The 20,846-nt window shown below is 40.3% G+C and overlaps 1 protein-coding gene across 5 annotated transcripts in view; it reads left to right on the top strand.

Moving 5' to 3' along the window:
• The window catches only part of LOC121594597 (segmentation protein cap'n'collar), a 45,087-nt gene that overhangs the window by 8,518 nt on the left and 15,723 nt on the right, over nucleotides 1-20,846 (top strand). For all 5 annotated transcript variants that reach the window (XM_041918029.1, XM_041918031.1, XM_041918030.1 and 2 more), the window contains 2 exons: nucleotides 16,932-17,038; nucleotides 17,134-17,601. In XM_041918029.1, coding sequence (XP_041773963.1) covers nucleotides 16,932-17,038; nucleotides 17,134-17,601 — 575 coding nt within the window. The remainder of the gene's footprint in view (nucleotides 1-16,931; nucleotides 17,039-17,133; nucleotides 17,602-20,846) is intronic.

Raw genomic sequence — 20,846 nt, 5'->3', positions numbered from 1 at the left:
TATGCTCATTCATCAACTCATACCGTAATGTCGTTAAAAAGAAAATTTATTCTGGTTGTGTCCATTCTGCGTTGGTTTTTTTATTTGTAAAATCAAATGATCTTAAAACTATGCACCGCAGTGTAGCATGCAGTACTCATAGAAACGATACATAAAAGCACAAAACCAGAAAGCCCCGCTCTGGCTTAATGTCTGACGGCGCACGCCACCAAAAGCCCCCGGCTTGTGGTTGGCTTCCAGCAGTTTTCCAATTCCGTGGCGAAAAAAAACACCCTTCTACTTTTAACCTCCCCGTCCCGCTTCCTGTAACGCCCTGCGGGCTGTCATTGTGGGAGCAACATGATATTATTTGATGTGGTTCCATTGGTTCCACCAGCTCCACCCGTGGTGGGGAGTGACCACCACAACTAGTGTGTGTGTGTGTGTGTGCGTCCGGCAAAGGGAGGAAAAATGCGCGATAAAGAAAATAAAGCGCAAACGAGAAAACGCGCCGGGGAGCGACGATGGTTCTCGAATAAAGGGATCGTTGATTGCCGCTGAATTGTGTACACCCATCGTCATCAGTCTGTCAAACTTTGCGTTGTTGTGCACGGCGTCGGCTACGGTGCGTGGCGCTGCTGGTCTGGTGGTGGTGGTGGTGGCGGTGTTGGAGACCGACAACCGTGTCAGTATCAGCGGCCATATTAAGCGAAGGAAGCCCACCGGGGCCCTAGGGTGTCGCGTTTAGTCGTTACTAATACACACATACACACACACATACACGTACGCCGACCCAGGGAGCGTATGTGCTCCGCGCGCGTCCTTTTGGATACGGGCCGCCGCTGCGGCCGCATCCCAATAGGCCTCGTATATGCTGGTCGTGTATATGGAGCAGCAGCAATAAAGGAGATATATAATTCGGCTTTCCATTATTTTTCGGTGAAAACTGCAAGTTCATTTCACGTTCATTTTTCATTCCGTTCTTCTCCCGGGACGGCCGCACAGAGCACCGTGTTTCGTACGGACGGACGGACGAACGGACGGGCTGTTCGTTCCGAAACGCTACGGCGCGATGGATAGTTATGGTAGAGAAGGCTTTTCGCTTGTACCTTCAGCTCCGTTGCCCTACCACCACACTGGCGGTGTGTATGGTACAGACACGCGGTGGTGTGTGGATACGACGACGACGATGAAGATCGACGATCCAAACCGTCGCCAACCATGTGGTGCTTAGTTAAAAAATGAGTTTTGTGCTCGTTACTTTCGTGCACACCACACCGTGGAGAGCATGTTCTGGTGCTATGGGAATTGAAAAGTCAATAGCAGTTTGGCAAAATGATTCAAAGATTCGAAAAATGGTTTTAAATAGCATGAGATGTTGTTGATTTTATGCTATGGATTTACTTATTTCATTTTCAATCGTATAATTCAATAGTAATTTCAATGAAAACTAATAATCAGTTAATGAAAAAAAGGATCGGTTTCGGGAAATTCGAGTTATTTCCATTAATTGTGTGAAATTCCTCATTTTTCATACTGTTACCTCGATGTTCTGAATTTTAAAATTAGTATAACACTGATTTCACAAACACACACGTAAAATAGTCATAAAGCCTTGCAATGCTAGACACTCTTTAACATATTGAAGCTTATTTTAATCGTAATCCCTCAAAGTACCGATGACTGAAATATGAATACGAATTATTACCAATCGTCAGTTAATATTTGCGGTATGACCTAAAACTGAATACTTACTGGTTATTGAACTATTATTGAACTGGTTATTGAAAGTTGGAGTTGAAAGGTTTTGCAAGACATAACAGAATCATAAACTATTCGTTACAGAAGTTGACGTAGAAACTTGTATAATCGTGCAGTACTTTGTATTCCATGAACTTGTCATGCAAAAGCGCTGCATACGTCCCCCCGGTATGTGCGAAAGGCATTCGTGTAGTGGCTTAATAAAGCCCAACAAGAGAAAAGTAGTTGCGTGCGCGTGAGTGTGTGTGCACCAATGCTAGAGGAAGAAGGGAAATGGCATGCGAGTTTTATTAAATGTATCATCTCGCGGGCCATTATACGCGAACAACGGAACGCGACCGAAGCGGAAACGCGGTGAAGTCGAGTCGAGGAAATTCCGCTTGGGTAGCAATGGTGGAAAAGGCATTGCTTTGTTTCGCGGTATCATCAATCAGTAAAAGGACATGCTCCTCCTCTGGCAGTGGCGTGGAAACCAAAGAGGGTTAAAGAAGACCCGCTTCTGCTGGTGAGGTTATGGCAGAAAAGTGGAGAACTGCTGCAGTGGTACTACTACTTATTCTAACCAAACATTGTGCTTCAAGCTGCCCATGTTGGCTGGTAGTGGTTTGCCCGTGTTCGTTAAGGATCTTTCTAGATGTGTTTGCTTGCGAAGGGTCGGCGGAGTATGGCGATGCATTACTAGGATAGTCATTTTTCAAGTTCCATCTCCGAATTCTCCTACCTACCCCTCTCATGTAGAGATGTGGGAAATATAAATGAAGACGGATTCCAAGGAAGCGGAAAGGCTACAACCTTTTCCATTTCCGCAGGAAGTGTACTTTTACTTTAGTGAATGACCTTCGTATAGTATTGTTTTTTTTCACTCATTACTTTGTTTCTTGTTACAATGTTTCTTACTGTATTATTTTGATATGCCATAAAAGGAAAGGTAAGACTTCTAAAGCAAATTAAGAGGTATGAAATTCAAGATTGATATTCAATAAATTTATCATATTCAAATTCTATTGGTTAATGGTGTGCAATTGTGTTTTGATAACGGACATCCATTTATGATGTTCTTGTTACAATGATGATTTTAACTCAAATCGCTCTATTTTCGGTTGTAATTGTGAGTAATTGATTCTTCAAACGAATGCAAATAATGACATGCATTCCTTAAAATAGATTTTAATATACTGTGGGCGACTCCAAAACAAATTCATTTGTTTCATTTGCTCAACAGTTGTTTGTCCACAATGAGCATGATGATCTCGTGATCTTTAGTTTAAACATAAATCGGAAATATGAACCATGCGACATTGTCTGTTGCCGTTTGTTTGTGATGAATTTTAGCTTCGGCTACCGACGTTTGCTGTTATCATCAGGTCCTGAGTCATCGAAAATGATTCTTGATTTCTTATACTGCATTCGTTAATTTACGACAATTTTTAATCCGGTGTGAAATCCAATTGATTTACGATTTAGTAAGCTTATTTCAAAATGTAAACGTACTATAAACAAATGTGTTTATAAAACATTTTGCTACGTTATTGTCATACTAATTTATCATTTTGAGGGCGTCCTCTCTCATGTTGTATACTACTTTGTTGCCACAATGCGGTGCCCATCCATTGTGTGCTTCCGTGGCATGGAATTGCCTGCTTTTGACAGATAAAAGCCCGATCTACGAGATTGGTATTTTGATTAATCAAAGCTGGGAAAAAGAAAAAGTTTTTTTTTGTCAAAGACATTGATAAATTATGGTTATCGTGGAAAGGAAAACAAATACATACAAAACACATACACTAGGAGTGGAGTGTTGGAAATCGTCAGCCCATTGGAAGGAAGGAAATGCGCTAATATCGTGAAGAGCATATATAGCGGGAGGTGAAAATCATACTACATCTTAAAATTACATTCCACGCTACTGCGCATGTCTCTACATGGCAAATGTGTGATGTATTTCACATACGTTTTGGGGCGGTACTTGTGCGGAATCTTTCGCAGAGAGATAGTACCACCTTTTGCGAAACAAAAATCACAAAACCTGTACAAAGTTTAACCATTTGGTACGTGGGAGTTTATACCTATTGTATGATTATCATATTTTATATGCATTGTTTAGTCTTGGGTCATTAAAAGAACATTAACAAAATACTTTAGGGCATTACTATTTTATTAAATATTTTTATTTGAAATTGTATATCTCTATTTATGAACCATTGCATACACGTATTATAGAACATTTTGGTTGTGTTGTCTTATTACTTCATTGCGTTTAGTAGAATACTTTGAACAAAGAGACGAGTCATATTTTCTAGAGTGAGATTGGTATGTGCTAGCTATACCCTGCTTTTATATGCTTATGTTCTTTTAATAATTTCGATCACTTCAGAGATAAATCATGTTTCTCATTTGCGGTTGCAAAAAACACAAACACTTATGAATACCGACGTTTAAAAGATGCTTTTATTCAGAGCCGTATCAAGTGAAATGGGAGATTTTAACAATTTTATTGTTATTTAATTGTTAAAGAATTGGAAATGGTTGGCTTATTTAGGATATATCCCTTACGATATAGAAGAAGCGTAATGTAGCCCATGACTGCGACTAGTATAAAATTAGGCAATTCCATTTGCAAAGCAAATATTTCAAGCTTATATCATAGCACCCACTTTCATCAATAAAAGTGCTCAAGAGGCGAATGAGGCCAATTGGCTCAAAGTCTCTATAAAAATAAAGAAAAAATAAATAAATTAATAAATTAAAGTGCTCGTGAAATAAAAAAGTCCAAAAGAAATTGTTTTAAGAACATTATTTTTTAACAACAATGTACGATCTTGATGATTAAACCTTTGTTGTGTACACCCATGGTTTATTCCTTTTTTTGTATCACCATATTCCTTACAATCAATTATTTTTAACTGTACACAAGTTTTGCAAAATTTGTTACAACGATTAGCCACGAATAATTCGATATGGTTCCATTAAATTGTCCTTCTACTATAGATCCTAAATTGATTCTAATACCGTGTATAGAAACTTATTTCAATCTATTTCTTTCTACGAAAGTAAATACAAACTAAGTTTTTTTCGTTATTTGAAATGAGTATTATCTCAATTGCTATCATGCGATAGGGTTTTAAAAATCAATATGATCACTTTTATGTGGTTAAACAATTTCATTCAACGTAAAGTTATGTGGGATTAGTTTATAAAAATGTGAAAAATCATCGTGACTAAGTTAAGCAAATATGTTTGCCTAATTTATTCATATCGAAGCACATTCAACGTTTTATATGAAGAATAGTAAAGAATTGAGCAAAATTTGTTAAAATTCTATAATAACATAAATAACATGATATCTCAAACCGAATCACTGTTCAGTTATCTGATTGCTACTATTTTCGATGAAAAACATCGATCTTTATCCAAGCCGCAAGTCCAACTGAAAGGTAATTAATATGTATCGCTTGATTAAATAATTTAATTATGTGATTAAACGAATCTTTCCTCATCAAACGAACGATAATTCTGTATAAATGCTACCTTCTCTAGGTAGAATCTCAAATGTAAGATTAAGATGACAGATACTTTTTTTACCTTCGTCACGGTTGTACAGCAGAAAATTTTGATGATCTGCTACTTTCAAACGCACCGAACGCTTTCAATGAATGAAGAGTGTTCGTTCGTCCGAGTTCATCTGTGTAGTGTCGACCACTTGTCCGAAGTGGCTCTAAATCATGCTCTCCGTAGCAATATTGCCCACACTATTTACATAGTATCGTGCTGCACTCGGGAAAAGCATAAACCTAATTATGATACTAGAGAACGTGTGCCATTGTTGGTAGTTACTTTTATCCAATCTGTATGAATTGGTCTATTCAGGGGAGCCCGTGCAGAACAGGTGTAAAGGTAAATGGACAGCAATGTTTTATGAGGGTTTAAATATGTTTTATGCCAACCTAGCTCTTAATTGATCTTTTTTACACAAATAAAATATTTTTAATTGTGTTTTTAAGAACTGTGGAATTGAAATGGGTCTGTAAGTTTTCGTGGCTTCACTACACTTCATCACAATGAAGCTTTTCTGCAGTTCCTATTCGGTTTCTTCGTTTAACCGCTGCGGACTGGAACTGGACGGGAACATCCACATGTCAGCAGTCGAATAATACGAACTTCATTAGAGTCCATTTCGTATTGTGGGATCATTGTAAGATGGTAATGAATGATTACGACTACGATTCGTTACGAAGAACAACCCCGTCGACAACACACGGACCGGACAAGCTCAAGTCCCATATTAACAAATCGAAAAAAAAAAAATTCACCCCCGTGGATTATTTTCCATTATAAAAATTATGAGCCGCGATATTTGTCATGGAGTCGGTTGGTGCGGCCGCCACTGCCGCCGCCACTGGAATGCTGATTCGGGGAGCCAAATAGTCGTCGGGGCTCATAACAACAACATCAGCATGCCGCTTTCAATCGGACGAATTAAACACGCTCCGTTCGGGGTATTCTTTTGCTGCTCTGTGTTTTCATTTCCAACTCCTTTGGGATAGGATTGTGGCAATCGTGTGTGCCGATCGATTTTGATAGCGTTTGCAGTCGTTTAGTGTAAAATAGCGCGGCGAAAGAATATCGAAACGAATAAAGGGAAAAAATGTAAGGAAATAATGGCATATAATGTCCGTATGTGTGTGTGTTGTCTGGCGAGCATTTTGTGTTAATATACACAATAACGAATGGGGGAATAAACAAGAATCGACATAGTAAAGGGCAAACCATGCGAAGTATGCGCAGCACACATACCAAACACGCACACAGCCACATCGAAAACCTTCGGACAAGCCACGCCTTCTCTTCCGTGTGCGCGTTTGGTGGCGAACAAACATGGCTTTGCGCGCTGCGCTGCGCGATAATGTGTGGAACAGCATGGCTGTCGCTAGTCGGTGCTGCGTTACGCTACGACATCCCCATTACGTTGGTTGCCGCGCGGTGGAGATGATGTCGGTGCTTTATTTACCTTTTTCACGTATGATAAATGTCCGACAAATGGGTAGGTTTCCTTAGTGTCGTATGAGGAATATAAATACATTATTTGGAGGCCCTTTTTGTGTCAATTAATCTGCAAGCGAGCGGGGAAACCACCATGGGGCGTTAGTAATGCTATGCTGGTCGATGGTTCTACACTAAGAATGTTGAAACTTTTGCCTTTGGGGTGGGAGAATAATATGTATTAGCGACATATTACACATGACATAAAAAACACTCGCTTTCACACATACACCGGCAGAGCATCTTCTGTGCTGTTGTAGTATGCGTATGTGAACATGAATGTCACAGTCGGCACATAAGGCGATGCTTAGGTTAGTTAGTTTCTCGCCACCATGCTCTCTTGGGCTTTGTGCTGTGGCCAGATAATATATATTGGCCTATTGTAATACCGCTCACCACATAAGCTCGCATCGACACACTCAAACAAACACACACACACAAGAAGACGACAGATTGGATTCTGGTGAGCACGGCGAATGAGACACGACGATCGACATGAGCCTGTGTTGGTAGAGGGCAGCAGCAGGTTTTTCTCTCCTTTATATTTGATGCCTATTTTTCTTGTTCCTGGCGAACACACTACCATAATCAGAGCGTCTCCGCCGTCGCCTTCTGCCTTCGCTCCTTCTCTATCTTGTTCTCTTTTCCTCTCGCTCTCTCTCTCTCTCTCTTCCCTCTGTCCCGCATTGTTAGGCACACTCATGATGGGGTCATCTTTGTGCAGAACATTTTTCCTTGAGTCATTATTACATGGTGATTTATATTGTGTGGTTTGTTGTTTGGTGCGCGCTCTCTGTGCTGTGTGTGCCTGCTGGCCCGCCGTGTTCTAGTCGTTACTTCCTTTTTCAGTGAGCCGTTTCGTGAGCTTGGAAAAAATGGCGCATCTTGTCGCCTGAGAGTGGTGCAATTTTTTCGCTGATGCAGCATTTTGGTGCACCTTTTCTGCGATGCACGCGTGCATGGTTTCGATACAATATGATGAAAATGAGTGCTTAGTTTGAATGTTTATATCAACGCAATTTATGCCCGTGTTTGTTGTGCAGAAGATTTGGGCACGGGTCTGTGTGTTAGGAGGTGTATAAAGTTTTTGAGTGTATGAAGTTGCTCTGAAGCTATTTATCTAACAACGCAATTGAAGGTTTAACTACATGTTCTGAAGCAAATTTCCACGCACGGAAAACAAAGTGTTGTGGCATGTTCAAATAGTTGTATTATCCAAAAGTGGGTGTTTAGTCTGTAAAGAATTGTTATGTGTAAGAGCGGAAATGAAACAGATAGCACATGTTTTGATTATATGATATTGAATCAGGTGAATAACTGCTAGTCAACTCACAGAAAAGCAAAGGTGAAAATATTATACCAAACGCAATTAGTGCTTTATCCACTGTTCCACATCCAACAATACTGTGTCAGTGTTACGGAAATAATAGTGTGCTTTTTAATGTATGATTCAACGTATAACTGCTGTTCTGCAGCTCAATATCAGTATCATTCGCGTTATACATCAGCCAACCATTATTACAAGGTACGTGTTATTGTATGTACTAATACATAAAAAAACATATTAGGTATCTGCAGTAAATCTTGTTGACCTGGATGTTGACTTGACATATTTGAATTTAAATGATCTTAAACTGTTTTTGGAAAATATTCGTTGTATGAAGAAAGCATGATTGATATTGCAAAAAGGGATTCCAAAACAAGTTTTGAACTATAAAAAAGATATACCTTATCTCTGACAATGCATATTCATTGGAATTTCTAGTCGACATCAATTCGGCACATATCGCTGTTTCATAAATTTGTTGAACACAAATAGCGTTTCGATAAAGAATGCGAGAAAAATTATCATCATTGCTGGATTTATGCTACCAATTTCTATATTTTACTTACATGGGAAACTACTTTCGATACTATTAGTATCGCACATTTTATAATTAAGGGGATAACTGTAATAATGTTAACTATTTCTGACTAAATTTATTGCAGCTGCAATGTTTTTATCGTTTTTTTATGAATTTTATCTTTTGGTATTATATCCATCATTAGACTAATATCAATCGATGTTTTTGCACGTTGTTCTTGGACTTACCCACTTTCTTGGCACACTGTCATTAAAATATGAATTTGTGAAGGAAAATTAATGTGTTCAGTTTCTTTAGTAGCCCAAGTCGTCAAAATTTCAAATGAATTCCTGCAAACAAGTTTCTAGTTTTAATTTCCGAATTATCTTCTTAAAACGTTGTACCATGACTGAAAAAGCTGCCGTAGTACTGATTAGACATGGTCGCTGATTTTCAGAAATTTAGTAACAACAACCGGCTTTCAAAGCTGCTTCCTGTCTCACCTATAAAATGCTGCTTCTTGAAAATATTGTTAGTATAGTGGTTATTTTGAATTAATACTCTACAAATTGAATTGAATATTTTAGAAGATCATAAGTCAAAGATACGGCCTTTTTATTTAAAGAAATAAAAAAAATTATGTTTTGATTTTCCGGATGATATTTTCATCTATTTTAGATTAACAGTACTAGTTTACTGTAGTGTGATAAAGGACTACAGTTGATGTTACATAATCTAATTAAAAATAATTATTAAGATGGACAATCTGGACGTTTTTCCGAGAAAAAAAGAATCTGTAGCATTACTTGCAATCTTCATTTCCGTTGTTCTTGCAAAAACTGTCTACAAATTAGTTGATTGATGTGTAATATTATCGATTAATTTGTAGACAAAAATGTCTACAAATATACTAAAGTAATGTAATATGTACGCTTTTCATAATCAGTGTATTGAATTACTTTCAGCTTATGTTTCTTCTGAATATCATATCAATACTATGATTTTCGCTGGGAATATTATGAGTTTATATCACAAAACCAGTAGAAAATAGTCTTCACTTTTAATTGAATTGTAAAATTTGATTCTAGAAACCATTTTAAGTTAAAAGAACACAATTGATCCAATTTTCGAAGGACCTATATACTATTGAATGATACGACATATTCACAGCATTGTGTAAAAAAAAGGTTAAATTCTGTTCAGAGTAAAATATTCTATACAGTATTGAATGGAAAGCTTCCGAAAGGTTTCAAAAACTTTGTGTACATTCTAAAGCCATTGAAACAGCCTAATCACGGTCACGTTTTCCTTTACAATAACTGTATTAAGTGCATCCAGGGATTCCAGAGATTGCCGTCGCTCTCTCTTTCTGTTTCCCTGTGGCAGCTGGTTCAAAGTGGCCATAGCGTAGCCATTTTTCCACACATTTTAAATACATCGTTGTTCGCTGCAACATCTCTATTCCCTAGAGGAAAATGGAGGTATTATTTATTAGAAGAATGTAGCCGAGAAAGAGGGAAAAAGGGCACACGATTGAAAGGAAATCTTCACAGACGACGCTAGCTGCTGCGCTTTATTGATGCGAGTAGCGTGGAAAAGAGAGTGGTGTCCTGGCTTCATTAATTATGTTTCGGTGCTTGGGCGATGGCTTCTCATTTATTTTCGATATTAAAAATATAATGGAAAAAAATTATCAGTGAGAAAAAGGTCCTTTTCTCGTTCCCGCCTCACGTCCTCCTCCCTGGACATTGGCTACGTAGGGATCCTGCTCAATCTCTCTGTCTCTCTCATGTATATTGCTGCCGTTTGGCAGTGATCATTAATCAATTTTTCCTTATTCAAATCCCACACGAAGATTCCCCAGCTTTTATTGAACTGTCGTAGCTGAGAGGAGGGGATCACGGAACCATTAGTCATATTTTTCTGGCACTGCCACGATTGCTTCGTGTGTAGCGCTTTGGCAGAACTCACTACTACAGCTCCGCGCACCGCTTATGAATATTTTGCAACAAAAAATAAATCAGGGCTAGAATTTTGATTGGCTCGGTATAAAAACCCCTCTCACAGTGAATTTAATGTTCCGCACAAAATGGCGTCGTAGAATATTGAAGTGGTTTCTCGGTAGCTTTGACTATAAAACTTCAACCGTTGCAAATTGTTTGAATTTGTTTCTAATTTAATGCATTATTAAATTAATCATAAGCTTCGTTGATCCAGAACGATTTATTTAAAATACGTGTTATTATAAAACAAAAATATCAACATTATTCTAAAATAAAATAATACACAAAGACCGTAATGGAACGATAATCCGAGGAAAAATGCTTCATGCAAATGTTTCGTAGAATATTGCAACCCATTTGTCTTTTCACCACACACCCCGTCGGTTTCTCGAGGTATCGATGACACGAGCATCCTCATCTCACCTTCACACAAATTGCCAATAATCGAAACCAACGATGTTCACTTTTTATTGCCTATTTCATTAACCGACAGTCCGAAGTCTGTCGAATTTTACTTTCGTTGGGGCCACATTCCATATCCATTTCGTCTCTCTCTGTCTCTCTGTCTCTCTCTCTCTCTCTCTCTCTCCTGGGGCCAAGCGACCGGCACTGCACGTGGAGGCGCTCGATGGAAAATGAAACTCTGCTAGGCGCGCTCTAATGAAAAGATTACCAAAATTGATCGCAACCCAATTCTCCAATTTCAGTTGAATAATAGTTTCACACAGACAGGCAGGCAGGCGTTTGGGGTAAAAGGAGAAGAGAAGGTGGTGAAGTCTCTGCTTCAGGAAGGAAACACTCGGAAGCAAGTGGGAATCATGCGTCTAGTTGTGGTGTGTTGTGGTTTGTGGGGAGACGCTTTCAAGTGTACTTCAGCAGTTCGAGCTTGCCGGCTCGATATGTACGCTGACGGCGCTTGGCCAAGTGGTGTTTGAGTGCAAACAAAGCATTATTTTTTGCTCTAAACGGACAGAGTTGTAGAAAAAGAAGAAGAAAAAACCTTATTCGATAAAGTCTACAAGAACTGTACGACATGTAATTGTACAGAACTTTGCAATTTTAATGCAAGGTTTGCAGAACCTTCGTGACGCAAACGCAAAGCAAATTGTAAGGATTTTTAGCAACGGGAGGAGGAAAAAAAGATCGTTAGATTTTTATTACCGCACGGATCAACTCCCCTCCCGAACGGCGGACGTACATCAGACCGGCAGGTTATAGTTAGAAGGAAATCAAAAACCTCCCCACAGAACAATAACTTTTAAAAGGACAGTGGAGGACGCAGCGCGAGAAGAATGAACGCGGAGAATCGCCCAAGGGAATAGGAGGGAATGAGAGAAGCAGACTAATTTAAAAACATTTTGGTGTGTTTTGAAGTTGAAGGTTATTTTTCATAATTGATTTCTATGTACGAAGCGAAGCGCGGGGTTTCTCTGTATATAGCGGGCATACACACATACACACATTCAGAGAGAACAACGTGCAAGCCGAGTTTGGAAACGATTCGTATTTTTTCTATATTCCAAAACGACTAAACGCGCGCTCGATCATGAACCAGGATCATTTATTTACGTACGTTTTGGCGGCGTAAGAGGAAAAGAGAAAACGAACGACACACACACACACACACACACACACACACACACACACACACACACACACACACACACACACACACACACACAAAACTCGGACCAGACAAGAGATTGCTAATACACAAAAATGCAAGCCACCCTTGTAGGAAGCGAGTAAAAGAGAGACAGCAAAAATTAGAGGAAGATTTAAGAAAAACGGCTTATATACAATTATCTACAAACAGCGGCGGAAAGCACGCCATCGTGTTAAAAAAAATCCCTCTACGATCTGCTGCCATGCCGTCGCGTCCGTCTGTGGTGTGGTGCGTTTGTTTTGCCGGGCTGCTCTTGGGAAAGATTGTTGATCCTCGCCGTCGCCGTATTGCGCGACCACAGCGCCATAATGGAAGAAGAATCGGCTGCAGGCAACCCAGTACCGGCAGAAGCGCACGATTCAGCTAATTGGAAAATATAGATTTTTGGTGCTTATGTTTTTAACGTTCGCGCCGTCGGTGCCATCTCGTTTTTTGTTCTTTGATGTGTGTGGTAGTAGTGGTTTGGTGGTTGAGCTCTCGTTCGATTGGTGGTCTGCTTTTGCGTTACCGGACTAGCGTCAGCAGCGCACAATCGTACCAAGTTAGACTATTGCCAAAATGGTGCAACATTTTGTTGGAACGGACATGTTGGACTAGTGTTTCTATTTATTTCACAATCTTTTATAGAACGCAATCGTACATCGCCTGACGTTTTTATCTAGCTGCCTATTCTATATTATTTAGTACGCAAATAGATTAGATCAACAACAACAACAACAACAACCTGGAAAGTATAAAGTATTGGTCATTTAAAAATGTATTTATTTCTTTCCGGCTTGCATTTCAATAAATGTTAAAACTTTTAAAATACAGTGGAGCGACGGGTTTATCCGGATACCTTTTATCTGGCTATCCGTTTTATCCGTGCTGTTGAGAAATCACAGGAGATGATACAAAGGTGACGTTGCGTGCTGGGAAGGATCCGTGTTATTCGAGGATCAAGGCGAAGTCAAGTCCCACTTAGCTCGGATAAACGGCGCTCCACTGTACATAGTAACGAATAGGTTCAAAGGGATTTCGATATTTGAATTTATCAACGCCATGCTGGAACATTAAAAGGTAAACATTTGTTCATTTATTCAATGCATTTGGTAAAACATACTACTTTCGTTACTATTGTTAACTCAACATCATCTTCAATTGTTAATTCATAAAAAGGAAACTCTTAGTCTACCATTAAACTTAAAAGTAATTATAGTAACAGATTCAAAGTAAACTTAAATCTAATTTAATCAGATCTGTAAAGATCTATAATTGAAATTCTTAGAATACATCCTGGAGGTCATATTCGATATAACTCAATGATTTTCGTCTTTGCTAACTTCAAAATCCTGCATCCATAATTACGACTGGTAGTGCTCATAAACTACTCTATGTGTTTTAAACATTCTCCCCGGCTTAGAATGACGCAAAATGATTGTTGCAAAATGATTGCAATTCCCAAGCATTTGAAGAATGAATTACAAGACCGAGCAAATAATGTTATTTTCTCTTCTGACATACCGTTGAACTCTCCGGAGCTGTTTGTCCTGACCTGAAGGAATGGTCATGCCATTGCAACAAACGTAACTTAAAAGTTTTCTACTGAGAGGGTTATAAAATCGAGTCAACTTAACTCAACAAAACTAAAGACCAAAACCATTAGTCTTACAACGTTTTCTCACCGCAAGCAAATATGACTTCGCAGGGTTTATGATCGCCTCAAGATTTATGACACTCTTCTCAAGCAATAATAAAACATTTTCAGGCAAACAAAACATGTCCTGGACGGGTCAGAATTAAGTGTTAACTTCTGGAAATGCTACGTTAAATAATAAGAACAACCAAAGATAACAAGAAATATGTTCGACAGTGGTTGATCGGAAACATATCTAAGCTTTCGATTAACTTTGGTTGCCACTGTGTATATTTCGATTAAAACGAATTAGAGAAAGCTTCAACCTATTAATTTTACATAAAATCGTTCTTTTTTGTAAAATTTTGTTTTTGTTTTTATACAAATGTGTATAATGTTTTTATAATGTTATTATATTTTTGTTGGACAATTTTGCACAAAAAAATACATCCCTTGCTAGTTTAAGCCAATATTGAACAGCTTGAGTCTCGACTGTTAATCCTCCCTTCATTTTTATTCATTTATTTCATCAGATTTTGGATATAGAATTGCTTAACATTAAGCTTAATTTGATTGGCTTTAAGTGATGGACAAATTCTTATTAAGGACGCGCTTGATAAAGAACGACTCCCGAACTCCCCCTAAACTGAACTACTAGCATTTGCTGGATTCTTCAGATATTTTAAAGACAGGAATCACTCGAAATATCAAACAGCACCAACACAAATGCAGCTGCCTCTTCGATCGGCGGTGATGGTGGTGTGTATGTCGTTTCGCGTGGTCCAATCAAAAGCTCCACGCCACCGTGCAGGGTCAAACAAATGGGGAAGAAGATGATCATCGCTACGCTTTTCGCTGCCCAGGGTGGCGGAAAAGCGTAACAAATTGGGGCCTCCAGCAACGCACACGGAGGAGAACAAATTCCTTGCCTTGAGCGGTGAACCCCTTGGCCGAGAGATGGTGGTGGTCCATCACCTGGTGTGTCCATCGCTTCTCGGCGTCTCCATCGCAGATGTTGTCTGCTGTAGTGCGATTGCGGCTATAGCTGAAGGTTCAGGAAAGAATCAAAAAGAGAGCAAAGGAACACACTGCTGCTGGTGGTAGTAGTGCTGCAGACAGGGGAAGTTGAAGTTGAAAGACGAAATGCCGACAGAAATGTCGAATCTTTTGGCCCGATCGCCGGTGTATCTGCGCGCCCTCTTCCTCGATCTAACCTCAACCCATCCTCACTCTCTCACGCAGCGATCGATCAGGTTCGACAAATCGTTCGAACAAATCGAGATCATGCGACGGTCATGCGTCGTCTTCTTCTCTATGCCTTCTATGTCTATATCTTTCATCCCTCTTTCTATCCTCCCGTTGCTTCTGTTCTCTTCATCCTGCCTCCTTATCCACGATCGGCCAGACCTTCTCGAGGTCGGGTGTCGACGTGCAGGAATGGGCAACACCTCCTCGCCGCCGGCCCCACCGCTGCGGGAGAAAAGTGTATTACATATTTCGTCCACAAGTCAACTAATAATCATCCGATATCTCATGGATAAAATCAATAAGGAAAGAAATTAATAGCATTCCCGCGGACAGATTGCCCTCCAGGTTGTCTCCTTCGCTCAAGGTGCTCCTCTCTCTCTCTCGCCGCGGTTTGGGCCACCACAAGCAAAGCCTAAAGGTTGTGATGTTCAAGGTTTGGATGTGTTCAGTTCACCTTCCCGGTTCCTTCTTGATTGAAGTGTTTCCACGGTTCGGTCGTGCGGTCGTCGTTAAACATTTCCATCATAAATGTGTTATAGTGCGTCCTCGGCTATAGATGATTGACCACGAAATGGAAAAGCAAAAAAGGTACAAACGCACACACACACGTGCGCGCGGGGCTTTGGGGCTCGCACTTTCTTGAAGGGGGAAGTAAAACAGGCGCCCGAAATTAAAGTTGATGGAAAAAGATGCGTTCATTGCGCTCCAGAAGGGGTAAGAAGAGCGGGTCTGGACTGTGTTGATGAAATCGTGATGAAAATGGAAGAATTTCAATATTTTTTAATAAAACGTGTGCACTCAAACTTTTTCAACCAGAACCACCGACTTCTTCACGAAGATGTGAAATAATTTTGAAAAAAAAAATATTGTAAAAATATCGTTTGTTATTTATTATTTTATGAAAGTTGGCTTAATTCTATGTGTGATGTTATTGAATTATTATTTCATATTGTTTATATTTCTAATTTTTGGTAATTCATATCGATGTGACAGAAAAGTGCAACATTTAACAGTTGGTAGTTTTGTAACTGTAAGAAGCGATAATTTTATGTTAAAGTTGTACAATAAATTATTTGAATTTAGAACATACATTTGGAAACAAACTGTGTCTACTACTTTAAATGACAATAAGCAATACATGTGGCGCATAAATTAGATTTTTTTACACATCATGCCATATCACAAGAATAAACTTTTCTCGTTTCTATGTTAAGAATAGGATCAAACGGTTCAAATGTTCGTTACTTGAATTTGATGATTCATCCGTCCAACATAGGAGTTTCTACCGTTCAATTATTAATCAATCCATATCCAATGGCCTCATTGATATAAGTCGGTCAAATTGCATCGCAACATAGACAACCATTGTCCTACTATTGATATTAATCGTCATTTAATTGATTTTGACAAAACTGAAGTTAATGGATAGAAGTGTGTGTTGACATGCGGAAAATACTTAAAAGGTATTTGATTATTAGTGAGATAAATTTTTTCATTTGAGTAGAAATGATATAAAAACTTACAAATTACTACAAAATGCACTTCCCTAAACAATTGTTGTAAAGTGAACACTTATTTTAATAGCAACATTTTTCTACTATCATCGTTTGCCAACCGACTGACAGGCATTGTGAAACAAAACCAATTGAAAACCACTAATAGCACAAGAAGCGTAGGCTGAGAATAGGGCAATTGTTTTAACCTCTGATCACGGCAACAATTATAATTGATTCTACACTAACGATTCTCTCCCCATTTCCCCGGTGCCATCCTAGGCGAGTACGTGCTGAACAGCTCGGACATAGATAACAGCTTGCCACCACCGTTGGCGGATCTGTTCCTGGAGGAAGGCCTAACGCTACCGGACCTTGGCGAAACAGTGGTAAGAATCGGCCCGAGGGAGGCGCGTATGCAAAAAAGCACGATCGACTGACATCCCTCACCGTGTACCGCACACACACACCACTCACTCCACAGGTTGACACCATTGCCGAAATCAAGCCTGACAACAGTGAGAGCGATCTGTCCGGACCGCCAGTCCAGGAGGAGCAGGAAATTGCCGAAGTAAAGCGCATCGAACAGGAGCTGCAGCAGGTGTCGGTGGGCGATATTTGTCTCGGTGGTGGCAGTCGTGCATCCGGCTCGTCGAGTGCCGATCAGAACAGCAACTGCGAAGATACCGGCGAGATCCTCGACACGGAAACCGATTCCGCAGGCGCAGCGAACACGACGTCGTCCGACGCCGAAGGTCCCGAGGCCGAGCCGGTGACTGATGATCTAGAGGATCTGCTCTGCGACATGATGATACAAACGTCGGCCCACTTTCAACACACGCGCCAGAACACGCAAGGCTACGGCCATGGCGCCATGGGCAGCTTCCGACAAACGGCAACCGGTGGCGCTGGTTACCATCACCATCACCATCACCACCACCACCATCATCAGGTAAGTAGGAGGGGATAAGTGGGACTGGGGACGAGGAACAGCATTATTCTGAATGTTTCGGTTGAAAGGATAAAAATAAGTCAGGGAATTGCAGTAAACTGGAGCAATTTGACGTAGAAAAGTAGTTAGAATACCATTTAATGTTTGTTGTTTTTGGTTATTTTTGTGATTATTTATTCTCGATTTATGCTTTCGACAGCTCTGTAGTGAAATTGGAGCTTTTGAAGTGAAGAGGGGTGTAGATTACATGCCACTATACAAAGAATCCTTTAACAATTTGTCTTGTGCTCTTGTAATAATGATCGTATCAAGAGCTTGTCACAATGTTAGCAACGCACATTAACGTGACCTTTTCTTTCGCTCCGGGACAATGCAACGTGAAGAAGCATCCCACAATCTATTTGTATCTTGTATCTCTTGCCCTCCTTTCTCTTCCTTTCTCTTCGTCTGATCGATCGATGTTGACAGCAGTATCGCGCGATAAATATTTATCATTACGCTCTCCGTTACAGAACGGTCACAGCAAGCAGGCAGACCCGCATCGGGGCTGCACTAAATCGTGCCCACCCTGGAGTCCTTTTATGTTCTCGGCCCATCATCATCGCATATTTAGCGTGCCTTATTGATCGGTTTTGAATGTGTGTGTATGTGTGTATTCTTTGCATTGCTACCGATCCGATCTTCACCAACATTTTGATGGGCGACTGCGATCGATTTGATCGATTGGTTTTGGTTTCACCGCTAAGCGGCGGTGGGCCGATGATCGATGGATTTGTGCACGACGAGACCTGTGGGATCGCTAGACGACAACACGGGGATAGGAGAGTTGCTAAGCGAGAGAGTGTGTCCCCGAGGAGAAAGGTAATAAATTATCCGTTTAAAATGCACCGCCCTGGTCCAAAAGGATCTCTCGAAGTCTCTGGTGCATACTCTCCCGGTGCTTTCTTTCCACGGGGAAACACTTTCTTCTTTGCGGCACTCCATGGCAAACAGTCAGGAATGCCTCAAAACTCTCCAGTGTGTGCCTGTCGGTAGTGTAATCCTTTTATATGCATAAAAAAATGATGCGGTCTCCTTGACGTGTTAACAATTAATCATTAATTTGCCACTAAGAGTCCCTGGCAAATGGTCAGCCAAGCCTCTGTTCTGCCCCGTCCATCACTTTGACCGTCTTTGGCGTTTGCAAAGAACACGACAGAATAGAAAAATACACGGAAAAAAGGGATGTTATCCGCAATGTTATCTCCCTGTTGTGGCGGTCCCGAAGACATCCCGCGGTGGAGAGAGCTCTCGGAGTGCAGCGTGCTACTGCTGGGTGTGTAAGTGTGTGTGTGTGGAAGATGTTCAATGCTTCCCCGAGCAGAAAAGCCGACAAATTGGAAGATGGGAATAGGAAACAGGGTGAAAGTGGTGTGTTGCACTTGTCTGCGGTTGTTGTGGTCCCGTTCCTTGGAACGCCGATCGCCGTTTGATGGTATTCTCAGGGGTATGGTGGGTGGGTTTTGGTAATGGACCGCAGAATATGAGCTGTTCAGCCGGTCGAAAAGGTACGAAGATTTAATCGACGCTACAACACAACCACGGCGGTACCAGGGACCGGAACAGTTTGTACCTGTCGTTTGGCTCAGGTTGTTGGCAAGAGCGATCACACATCACATGCGGTGTGTGACATGTGACAGTCGTCAGAATAGGAAGCAAGAGGGAAACACAATAAAACAATAAATGTGAAAAAGGACAACCCCCGGGCCGGTTGGTGCGGTGGTTCCCGTTCGCCCCCAGTGAGAAGAACCATGGCTCATTCGATTATCGCTCGGTGTGTGAAAAAGGAAGCACAATTGGGATGAATTATTGCCACTTGCTACTGGTGCTACGACGAGATTGGAGGTGCTGAGTTTATTACTCACTCTGCTCCGCGGCGATGCGGATGAAGTTGGTGCTGTTGTTGTGGATGGCAGTGTGTAGCCCGTTTGCCTTCTTGTCCTCTACGTTAATTGCATGGTTAGGGACGTGGTGCTGCTGCTGCTGTGTTGTCTTTAGGAGGCATAAATGTGCCATTTCATGTGGTGTGGGTTTTGATTGTATACTCCAACATGTTCTTCAGCCAAGGGAAGACAATTCTAACGGGTCTGGGACCGGGATTTGTCACTTGTGATCAAAATTCTTCCACTGGGAAAGCCGCAGTTTGTAAATGCATAGCTTTTTGTTTTATTTATGTTATCGTATCCTTGCCGGGGTTGTCCTCTTTAGCTAATGTTACAAAAGTTTGATTGTGTGAGATTGAGTGTCTAGACTGCTAACACTTTTGCCCATCATACCTGGTAGGGGTGACATCTTTCTTATCGTATCAGATTATCGAAATTAAATGTAAATGCACCAATTGTCTTTTCTTCATGAAGTAGAACATATTTTATTTTCATATAATAACGATCAGATTATAGTACAAAAAAAAGAAAATGTATTTCTAGAATAAAAACTGATTGCATGGGAAACTGATTGCACACTAGAACTACTAATCGGTAAAGCTTTTATGGAAAAATGGCTAAATTTCCATTTCGAAAAGTATTATTTATTTTCAACATATTGAGTCTTTTGTGTTGCGTTTCATTATGAATTAAGCTTTAAACGATCGGTAGTTATGGTGTTTATAGTTCCTTCAATAGGTCAGCATTTCTGCGTAGGGGATGTTACGCCAAATAGAAGAAGAAAAGTTTTATAAATGGACTAGTAGTCCATATGCTTCTTTATATATTTGGTAGTTACAAGCAGCGATCTCCAAACATTTTAGGATCGCGGACCACTTAGCTTTGACAATACATTTTCCGAGGCCCACATCTATCAACGGCATACATTTTGTAGACTTAGTTCAAAGTTTATGATAAAAATTTTAAAACTTATTCTAGACATGACTGTTGAAAATTTAATCTTGATTGTGGAGGAAAATTGCAAGATCAGTTTTTCTTGTTCAAAAATAAATTGTTTCGCGGACCGTGTCTGTTACCAAGTAGATCTGCGGACCACAGGTTGGAGACCACTGGTTCAGGGAGCACCAGTTGTTGCATCTCAACACATCAGTTCTTATGTTAAATGCGAATTTAAGAGCTAAAATATATTTAAAAACTTCATCAGAGGGTTGACTTTGCATTCTTAAAATCGCAATATAAAAATGGGGATATAATATTAGCTATACTCCCTATGGGAGAATCAAACCAATACGCAAAACCAAAACCGACGTATTGCCAAACTGG

The sequence above is a fragment of the Anopheles merus genome, chromosome 2L, assembly GCF_017562075.2.
Source record: "Anopheles merus strain MAF chromosome 2L, AmerM5.1, whole genome shotgun sequence".
In the NCBI taxonomy this organism is placed as follows: domain Eukaryota; kingdom Metazoa; phylum Arthropoda; class Insecta; order Diptera; family Culicidae; genus Anopheles; species Anopheles merus.
This window is presented reverse-complemented; position numbering and strand designations above follow the sequence as displayed.